General features: G+C 38.4%; 1 protein-coding gene across 1 annotated transcript; it reads left to right on the top strand.

Moving 5' to 3' along the window:
• Positions 1-7,040: 7,040 nt before the first annotated feature.
• On the top strand, positions 7,041-8,230 carry LOC149284737 (olfactory receptor 12D2-like). The gene is made up of 2 exons (XM_089496354.1): positions 7,041-7,948; positions 8,161-8,230. The coding sequence occupies exons 1-2, from the start codon at positions 7,041-7,043 to the stop codon at positions 8,228-8,230; spliced, it is 978 nt and encodes a 325-aa protein (XP_089352480.1).
• The last annotated feature ends 2,658 nt before the right edge of the window (positions 8,231-10,888 follow it).

Raw genomic sequence — 10,888 nt, 5'->3', positions numbered from 1 at the left:
CTATTTAGAGAGATAAAGTCCTTGAATTTTTGGTGTGTGGTTGTTTTATGTCCTCGTGGTTGTCTCCTTTCTAGAATAAATAATAATCCCCTCCTTTTTAATGTTTTAATTTAATTTATTATACCTCTGAATATTTTGGTACTTAACATAGCACTTCATGTTTACCAATGATTATAAAGATGCTACAATTCCATTTTTGTGCAAGTATTCCATGCTTAAGACACCGTAAATTTACGGCCGCATCTTGGACATCTTCAGGTCATGGACGGCATGTCAAGCCGCTTTTCAAACTGTCCAATTCATGATTAATCTTCGATAAAGATTTGCTTTTAAGAAGATAAATGAGAAATAAGGATAACCACAAAAATACCTTTTCCTAAAAGTTTAGTTGCACACAATTGTAGGCTTACTTTATCCTTCGTAATCTTTAATTCTAACTCAAGAATGTAGCAGGTAATATTTTATCACAGGGACCCTAATAACGAGAATATATTAAGCCGTATTGGTCCAAGAGAAGATGGAACTTGATAACTTTTATTGGACCAACAAAGAAAAAGATGTAGAATCACATCAGCTTTTGGGATCTTCGTCAGAATAAAGACTCGATATCAATGACTCTCTAAGAGTAGCGTATATGAGAAGACATGAGCCTTTTTAGAACCTGACAGACAATCAGTATCGTTTATCTGCGATGGAAAGTCATAGTAGAACTTCTTCTCTGCACTTCCTTGTATGTCTCCTATGTTGTACACCTAGACTTCAAACCGGTCCATTCTACAGTAATAAAGACCTCTTAATCGTCTCAACCACGATGTCTAGTAGGGTAAAGGAGACGCATGAAGACACATATATTAAATGATCTACCTTAAGTCTCCTGTATCCTTTGTATCCAAGTACCAGAGTTAGTTGTACAAATCAATTTTAAAGTGACCAAAAAATAAATATACATTAGCAATAATATAACTTCAATATTTTTAACACGCACTGCCAATGCCATAATAATATAGATAATGTTTGTACGCTTCAGATATTTGCAAAACTCTTACTTGGAATATGTAGAACATCTTGTAATTGCTGTTTCATTATTCCATTATACGTCAAACATTTTACCCAAAGAAATTGGGCTCATATATATATATATATATATATATATATATATATATATATTGCCTGCTGAAGGTGCATTGGTGCCATGTCCCATTGGAAGCATTTTCCTCTGATACCATCAGGTGTGGAAATTAAAAAAAAATAATATATATATATATATATAAGCTAATGAGGCCCTTGGTGCATACATCTTTAATATTTCTGCTAATAATAATATATTAATATAATCATTAACATTTTTAAAGAATGTGCCCTTATTTTTTCTTATAAATTAACTTATAATAATATAACATTTTTTGTTTCTGAAACATGAACGGCTTTTAGAAGAGCTTGGCTGGCCCTGTATAACGTGTAGTCAAATCATAGCAACTTCTTCTGTCTCATTACCCATTAAATTATGTGTTATACGGGACTGGCTCAGTCCTGCACGGAGAAATTTACCCAAGTCTCTAATGCTAAGGAGTTGGTGAAGAGAACAAGAATGAATGATGTGTGTGTTGAGAGTGACCTACTTCCCAAGGACTATCCCTAGGACTCAAGATCCCCCCCCCCCTGCCTACACCACAAGGAAAGCAATAGTTTGTAGGATTGGGCGCTATCAAATAGAGGAGACAAGTGAAGAAGTTCCTCCGCTCATTTCATGATTGTCCTCTGTCCTCTGAGCTCTACTTTACATATAGAATGGTTCCCGAGGGCTGGGAATTCCCTACACTGTCTTATTAGACTCTCCCACCCTAGATCCAAGACAGGTCCAAGACGACAGTCTTCCCACCTACCTTAGTTTTCTTAGCCTCACTCCTCCTGTCAGGTGTCTTCCACCATACCTTATTAATGATATTTATTTAAACAATATTCATACTGGACTACGGTCATGTGGTCGGTCCACTGTAAACATTCGTACATACCTATCCAGAGCCTCCCTTGCACTGATGTCATGGGCGGTCCCACTCATTTTATGGGGGGTCCCATGGATGTCGTGGACAGTCTACTTAATGCCAGTGGGTGTTCCCGCTGATGACATGCTGTTTAAGGAAGAAAAGGGGCGGGGGTTGGGGGCGTGTTAGAACACCACACCCACAACCTGTAGTTTTCCGGTTGCAACCCGGAGACCCAGAGAACATCGCTTCTCCTGGAATCTCCGCGTGAAACCAGGTATGTTTACAGGTGGAGTATATCCCCTTTTAGATTTTTAGTTGCTTTCGGCAAGGCCCTTATCACCGTTTGTTTCTGTAGGTCTAAATTTTTATGTGCTGAGCCTCCCGCTCATTATACCCTGTTTACCCTTTGTACAGCGCTGCAGAATACGATGCTGCTATATTTATCAATAACTGATAAAAATGAGGAAACATTTCTATACATTGAATAAATGATATACTCTTTAAAAAAATATTTTAATGACTAAAGTTAACAATTATTTAAAAAAAAACAACAAAAAAAACCTATTGAAATATGAAAATTACATCAAGTGATACCAGATACTTTCCAGAAAGATTACTACACGTTACATATTACGGTTACACATATTTCTTTTGAAGTGCTATGGTTTTACATGTACACAACGGTTGTCTGGATGATTATATATAACTGATGTTTGTCCAATAAAATGTAATTTTGCTAATCCTTACTAATATAACAATGTTGACAGGTGCCTGGTCAACGTACCACATGAGAGCAAAATTGTTGAGTGCTGGAGTATGACCACCACATATGTACCTAAGATCCTTTATGTCCACTTTAACACAGACCATCACCTGACAATAGCATGTTGAGGCCATCTCAGCGGGGTTCCCTATGCCTGTTCTTCATAGGTGCATTAGAGATTTAATGAAGTTTCTGAAATTTTAAATTACACAATCTACTGAGCTAGTCTGCCATGTAGACTCTTGAGATATTGTCCCAGAGGTTTTTTTCAATCTTGCAATATTAGAACAGTAAGCATATAAGTTCCAAAGAACCAAAGACATATAGCTGCCAATGCATTAAATTGTCACGAGGACTTCGTAGCTCATACAGGTAAGGGTTTATCCTTTGACTAGCATTATTTTATTTGTGAGTTGTTTGCATGCATGGGCAGAAGTATTTTGGCTCATAAAAAGGCCATCAAAAAGTTCATCTAAAACTGACTATTGACTTTTTATTTAAAATATGTGGTTGGCACCTAAAGGGACCTCATCATTTTATAAGCAGATTCAAAAAAAATGTTCCGTAACAGAACTAGCATTTATGTAGGAAAATTAAAAACCCATTTTCATTCAGGCCAAATAAAGTGGTTACCACGTCATTTTTTTGCCACTATATCATTGAACACTTAATAAACATTTTATTATTATTATTATTAACATTTTTAAATAAAGCAGACAATAAAAAATGGTAAGAAATAATCTTTAAAACTTTGAAAGTTCGCTTTGATAAATGTTGATAGAAACCTTGCCTTTAATTTATGGTTTTTGTTCCAATTTGGCCATTCCTGCCAATGTAAGCTAAGTACAAATAGGCCCATTGAGGTCGTAATAATCAAGCTGATCTTGAAAATGATTTTGTAATATACATTTTTAATATTATACTTTGTCTTAATATTGTGCTATTATTGTATTATTCATTATAATATGAATTCAACTTTTCACCCCTCTATACACCAATACAGCTTTACGATAGCCTGTTATCAGTCATGATATTTGGCACCTTTTGATATGTCAAACGTTGATTGTGGAAAATGGATGCTAAGAACCAGACCTTCATAACGGAATTTATCCTCCTGGAGATAACCACCGTCCCGCAGTTGCAGATTGTCTCCTTCGTCTTTTTGTTGGCCTTGTATCTTTTCAACCTGATTGGCAACGTTGGTATCATAACCTTGGTAATAAAAGACTTGCATCTTCACACCCCAATGTATTTCTTTCTTGGGAAACTATCGTTCCTTGACGTGTTTTTCTCTTCCACCACAGTACCCAAAATGTTGTTGAGTTTATTGACTGGAGACAACAGAATTTCATTATGTAGCTGCATAGTCCAACTTTACCTCTACCATTTTGTGGGCTGTACAGAAGCTCTGCTTCTGACAACCATGTCCTACGATAGGTACTTGGCAATATGCACCCCGCTGCACTACAATGCTATCATGACCAAGAGGACTTATATATTTTTGGCCACAAACTGTTGGGTCATAAGCTTTATCTACTCCCTGATACACCCATTGCTTGCTTCAAAGTTACCTTTCTGCAGGGATAACCATATCAAACACTTCTTTTGTGATATTAAACCACTTCTAAAACTGTCCTGCGACGATACGAAACTGAATGAAAAACTTGTGTTTATCGTGACCGGTTTGGTGGCTTTTACCACTTTTTCACTCATTTTAGTATCTTATGTCTTAATAAGTGCCCGTCTCCTAAACATCCACTCAACCCAAGATAGAAGGAAAGCTTTCTCCACCTGTACCTCCCATTTGATTGTGTTTTCCCTATATTATGGATCAGGATTTTGTACATATTTAACCCCTGCCGAAAAGGAGTCGTTACCCCAAGATAGACTTGCTGCTGTATTGGTCACATTTATTATCCCAGCTCTTAACCCACTTATATACTCTTTGAGAAACAGAGATGTTAAACGGTCTTTACAACAGATGTTTTCTAACAGCCATGTTTTTCATGAGAGGACAGTGGAAACTTTTAAATGAAAATATATATCCACATGAACACAATGTTTTGATGTTTATTAAAATATTTTCAACTCAACATAATGTTTCCTACACACCTTACCAATATTTAGAATTTTGTTATAAATTAAACTGAGATAGCCTAAGAATAATCTAAGATGTTTGATTTTCTTTTTTGGGTATTGAGTAAATGTCTTCTATACCACCAGGGATGTTTACAAACCATAGATGGCACCACTCTGATTATTGTACCCCATGCACAAAGCAAGGTCGCTGAAGACATGGTTGGACAAACCCGGTGTAAAGGAACTCTTGTGGCCTGCACCTTAACAATGTTGACCGCCTTTGGAGGAATTGGAACACAGATTGCAAGCCAGGCCTTCTCGTCCAACATCGGTGAGTGGGCACTAATTTCCTCAGACACACCCCACAATCTTGTGTAAAGCCTTCACAGAAGAGTAAAGGCTGTTATAGCTGGAAAGAGGTTGGTGTACTCATTGGTATTGTCCATGGTTTTGGAATGGGATGTCCAACAAGCTCATATAGGTTTGATGGTCAGGTGTCCACATAATTTTGGTCACTTGTTCCATAGAACGACCAATGAATGCTTCTGAAAGTCTGCTCAGGAAAAGACTCAGAACTCAAGGTTTGTTCACAATCTTTGAACCCGAAGAGCACTTATATCACCTGTATACCAAGAATGGTTGCTACGCTTGGTTGTCTGTGAAAACCTCCAGTATCTGATCAAATATATATGTATACAATGTATGTATAATCCCTGACCATCAAATGACCTTTGAAGACGTTTGCTTCTTGTGGTATTCTGTATTATGCAGTATATATTTCTCACAGTTCTAGCAGTCAATTAGCTATGATTTTCTTTTCTAAATAAATAATAAATAAAAAAAATTACTTGTATACATTAGGCTAGTGTAGGAACTTTATTGTATGCAAATGATGGTATAAAAGCACAGGGACAATTATATTTTAACCAAATGTAACAAGTGGTGCACACAGTATATCGGGTGGTTTGTTGCCATATTTTACCTTCAATATTGTAGCTATTATATATTACGATGTCATCCAGATGTAATTTTAAAATCATTTTAATAAAATACTATTTGTATATAAAAAATATGGTGGAATGTATGTTTTGTGTTTTTGGCTTAGAATTCAAAGTGATGTTGGTCTCCATGGTGTATGAGAACAACAAGAAATGGCCTAAAATCTCTTGGTTGTCTGTTTTTACATTCTCCTTTTACATTCTCTCTTTATAAATTAAGGTCACTCTTTTGTGCTTGAAGGTTTTCGGTGATTCACCCCCATTGCGATGCGTGCTACTTCTGGAGAACAGTAACCTCAGTTGCTTGTATGCGGACCTGTCCAGCTACAAATTGTAGTGATTTGGTAAATACAAAATGAGACTTTAAAATATAACCAATGCAATTACATTAGGTCATTTTCAAAATCCAAATGATGTCTCCACGGTGTGTATGCGTGACAACTAAAACAAAACGGTCTTTGAGGATGTTAAGTAATTGGCTTGGGATTTATTGGCTCTCTATGGACATATTGTGTGTTTTATCATGCTTATAAATTAGGTGATACTGAGAAGGTCGCGCTTTGTGTTTGAGGATGTGCAGTGGTTCACTCGGTTGCAATGTGTAATACTTTTGGACACCAGTAACATCAGCTTTGCAAACCTTCTACATAGACCTTGTCCAACAACAAAGCATAGTCATTTGGTAAGTCTCCTTTTCCTTAAATTGTGTTATTCTCTTTACTGTAATTTTCCAACTGTGTCTCTTTTTGACATATTTGGTGTTCAAGTACTTTCCAAAACTTTTCTATTTTTGTATACTTTTTTTTAAAGTTTGTGCTGCTTATTTACACAGGTGGAGTGTTTACACCTTTGTTTCACTGCCTTCCCTTTTAGTTAATAATGTGCTCTCAACTTCTATTCAGTACATGGTCTTCAGTACATTAGATATTTAGAGAAGCCCTACATTTTAGCATTAAGGACCATTGCTTCCCAGAAATACCAAGTTTAAAAAATATTTGTACTTAATTTAAAGACAGGATGTGGTGACGACACATCTTAACCATTAAATCACCAAAGAGAGCATGACTATATATAACGTTCTAGATACAAGCTGAGGACAATTTAATGCTTTGTTGCAAGCAAATGATATATTCATAATACTATATGCATGGGAATATGTTAAATTCCACAATATTGGGAACTTATCTGTAAATTGTACTTTATCTTCAGACTCAAATGGAAGAGTGGAATCGCACGTCGGTAGAAGAATTCATCCTCTTGGGAATCACGGACCTTCCTCACCTCCAGGTGTTCCTCTTCATCACGTTCCTTATGTTCTATCTCTTTTGTTTTGTGGGGAATCTGAGCATTGTGGCTGTAGTCATCGTAGATCGGAACCTTCACACTCCTATGTACTTCTTTTTGGGAAATCTGTCCTTTTTGGATTTCTTCTATGCATCAACAACAGTCCCCAAGATGTTAGCAGGCCTGCTGATGGAAGACAAGATAATATCCTTTCGAGGCTGCATAGCCCAACTCCACGTCTTTCATTTTTTGGGAAGCACAGAGGCCATGCTCCTCACATCCATGTCTTATGACAGATACGTTGCTATTTGTAACCCCCTACGTTATCATGTCCTTATGTCAAAGACCACTTGTATCCAACTGGCATCCACCTGCTGGTTCATCGGTTATGTTTATTCCTTGACACACACTATTCTAACATCCAAGCTCCCATTCTGTAGGATGAACAAGGTCACTCATTTCTACTGTGATATAAAACCTCTTTTGAGACTGGCCTGTACAGATACCAGCCTCAACGAGAGCCTTGTGTCTATTGTAACCGGCTTTGTAGCTCTTGCAACTTTCTTTTTTATTGTGATCTCTTATCTCTTTATTGGTACCCATATTCTAAATATCCAATCTTCTCAAGGAAGGCAAAAGGCCATTTCCACCTGCACTTCCCACTTCACCGTTGTCCTCTTATATTACGGAACTGCCTTTTGTACCTACCTGAGACCGGCTACTCTAGATTCATTGGAGCAGGACAGAATGACCGCCATATTGTTCACAGTTATTACTCCAGCTTTGAATCCTTTTATTTATGCCCTGAGGAACAAAGACGTGAAGACGTCTCTTCAGAAATTTTTCTTTGGAGAACACTTTTTTAAAAATTATTTAATATAACTGTAAATGTTGCTATCATTCTAAGTGTTATTCATAAGGAGTGCCATAATAGTCGGCATATCATTAAATCTGATTATGTAAAATATGGATAACCAATAAACACAATGTATCTTTTTCTGATACAGATAACTATTGAGATGTTATAAAATCCTAAATTCAGAATTTCAACAATATTGGAATACACACTTAGAGAGAGTACTGCTGGCTACATTCACTTCATGATATATTCATTATTCTGAATGCTTATTGGTTCTTAATATCACAAACGCCAGTGGCGGATCTACCGGGGTCGCAGGGGTCGCGACTGCGACCGGGCCCCGGCGGCAGGGGGGCCCAAGCCAAGGGGCCGCCCGAAATCTTTTTTACGTTTTTTTTTAAATAAGGCAGGGGCGTCCAACATGCGGCCCGCGGGCCAAATGCGGCCCGCGAGACCTCGAGGTGCGGCCCGCGTAAGATCGGCAGCCAGGGCAACCGATCTTACACGAGCCGCACCTCAAGCCCTGCTACTTACTTGTGGGAGGGTCTTCTGGACAGCACAGAGGAAGCGGAGTTCACGTGACTTCCTACTTCCTCTGTGCTTTAGCAGAGAAGGCAGAGGGAAGCCGCGCCCCCTGCTGAAGTCTGTGAGCGGCATCGAGGGAGCTGCAGTACAGGTAAGGGGGTGGGGAGGGTGTTTGAATGAGTGTGTGTGATTGAGGGAATGAATCTGTGAATTAATGATTATAAGAATAAATGTGTGTGTGTGTGTGTGTGTGTGTGTGTGTTAGCATGGATGTGTAAGTGCTGGAACCTAGGCATGATGGGACTGTGATTGCTGTTAGCAATCACACTCCTATCATGCCAAGTCAGCCAGTACATGCTGAAACCTGGCCAGCTGCCCCCCTTGTGTAGTGATAATGCCAGCAGTATGGGGTCTGCACTTACAGCCACCCTGTACCAGCATGTACTGGCTGACTTGGCATGATAGGAGTGTGATTGCTAACAGCAATCACAGCGAGCACAGTCCCATCATGCCTAGGTACCAGCATTTACTGGTTGCCTGGGTATGATAGGAGTGTGATTGCTGTTACCAATCACACTCCTATCATGCCAAGTCATATTGCTAATTTTGTCCAATTGTGTGTTACCTACTTTTATTAAACATGTGAGTTTTTATTATTATTTTTAAAGGTGGGGGTCATTTTCGGTTTTGGTTAAGTGAACCCTGAATGTTTTGGTCCAGAATTTTCATTTTAGTTCATCCCTAGAATAAATCTAGGGAATCCTGAATTTGTAGTCGCAAAACTTTCAAGGCCCAGAAATCAGTGAGAGGAAGAGTAAAGGTTTTGTGTCATTTTACTTTATTTTAATCTGCATATTTTATTAAAGGCCATATTTTTTGTCACAGTGAAAAATGAGTGCGGCCCGCGCACGTATACAATTCTGATGAAGTGGCCCACTGCAGAAAAAACTTGGACACCCCTGGATTATGCCCTTTGTACATGCGCCCCTTTTTCTTTGATTATGATTCAATATGTAAATTGAATTTGTTGAATTAGTTGAAAAAAAATTGTTGGGTAAAAATCATGTTTTTTTGGGAGGGGGTGGGGGGGCCCTTAACAGATTCTCGCACCCGGGCCCTGAGGCGTCTAGTTACGCCCCTGACAAACGCAATATACAATCATGGAGTAAAAACATTAATAGTTTCCTTCTTTAATTACTTTAAAGTGGTACATTTTATATCTTTTTTTTTTGTTCCTATGACTGAAAAACTCAACGTACATAAATGCAATCTAAACGTTTGACATATCTTATATATACAGAATTCCCTGGTTGAATTGTATGGTTTTACATAATAGCAATCATTTGTTCCTTGGCAGGTCTATAGATCGGGTAAATACAACCTCAGATAAAAAAAAAACCAAAAAAAAAAACCACATGAAATATTATACTGTGTCATGATTTATTAAACAAAATAAAGCCAAAATGGAGAAGCAATGTGTGAAAAACTAAGTACACCCTTACTGCTTCCATAGGAATTAAGATGCTCAATAGCTGACAGGTGTTGCTCATCAAATGCCCTTGATGAATTGATCATCAGTAAATGTAACCAAAGTTTTAGCAGTTTGCAGGTCTGGAGCATTCAGGTCTGTGTTAACACAATGCCAGGGGGGAAAGACATCATCAATGATCTTAGAGAAGCAATTGTTGCTGCCCATCAATCAAAGAGTTAAAAGGCAATTTCAAAACATTTAAAAGTCCATAATTTCCAAATAATTTAAAGACCATCATTCAATGAGTGCAGTGAGAAATATTATTCAAAAGTAGAAAACAGTCAAGACAGTTGCCAATCTTGCCAGGAGTGGACATCCCAGCAAATTCACCCCAAAGTCAGACCCTGCAATGCTCAGAGAAATGTTAGCATGTTAAGTGTTAAAGTTCATGAACTCAACCTGATTGAAGTGCTGTGGCAGGACCTTAAAAGAGCTGTGCATAAACAACTATAACTGTTGTAATACCATGTTACAATACCATGTTAACTTGTTCACTGCATTGATGAGTCTAACTAATAATGAATGGTGTTTTAGTTGGAACATGTTTAACGTATAGTTGTTTATTAAACATCATTATCCTTGCTGATACTTGGGTGCAGTAGCGTACCTAGCGGGGGGCGGAGGGGGCGGTCCGCACAGGGTGCCGCTCATCAGGGGGTGCCAACTTGCCGGCACCCCTCCAGAGACGGACAGCAATGTCCGCCGCTGGAGGAGCAGGCTCGCAAGAGAGCGGTATCGGAGGTCTTTAACAGACCTCCGGCTCCCTTGAGTGATTTTAAGCCGCTTCCCTTAAACCGGCTTAAAATCACTCAAGGGAGCCGGAGGTCTGTTAAAGACCTCTGATACCGCTCCCTTGCGATCCGC

Source organism: Sceloporus occidentalis, unplaced genomic scaffold (assembly GCF_023333645.1).
Source record: "Sceloporus occidentalis isolate IW3139 unplaced genomic scaffold, rSceOcc1.0.p SCAF_89, whole genome shotgun sequence".
Classification (NCBI taxonomy): Eukaryota; Metazoa; Chordata; class Lepidosauria; order Squamata; family Phrynosomatidae; genus Sceloporus; species Sceloporus occidentalis.
Note: the sequence above shows the minus strand (reverse complement) of the source record. Positions and strands in the feature narration are given on the sequence as shown.

Bases quoted from the DNA above. Each gene is read 5' to 3' on its own strand.
- LOC149284737 (XM_089496354.1), top strand. From the start codon at position 7,041: ATGGAAGAGTGGAATCGCACGTCGGTAGAAGAATTCATCCTCTTGGGA. The intron at 7,949-8,160 runs ATTTTTCTTTGG...CAGAATTTCAAC, and splicing joins GTGAAGACGTCTCTTCAGAA to AATATTGGAATACACACTTA.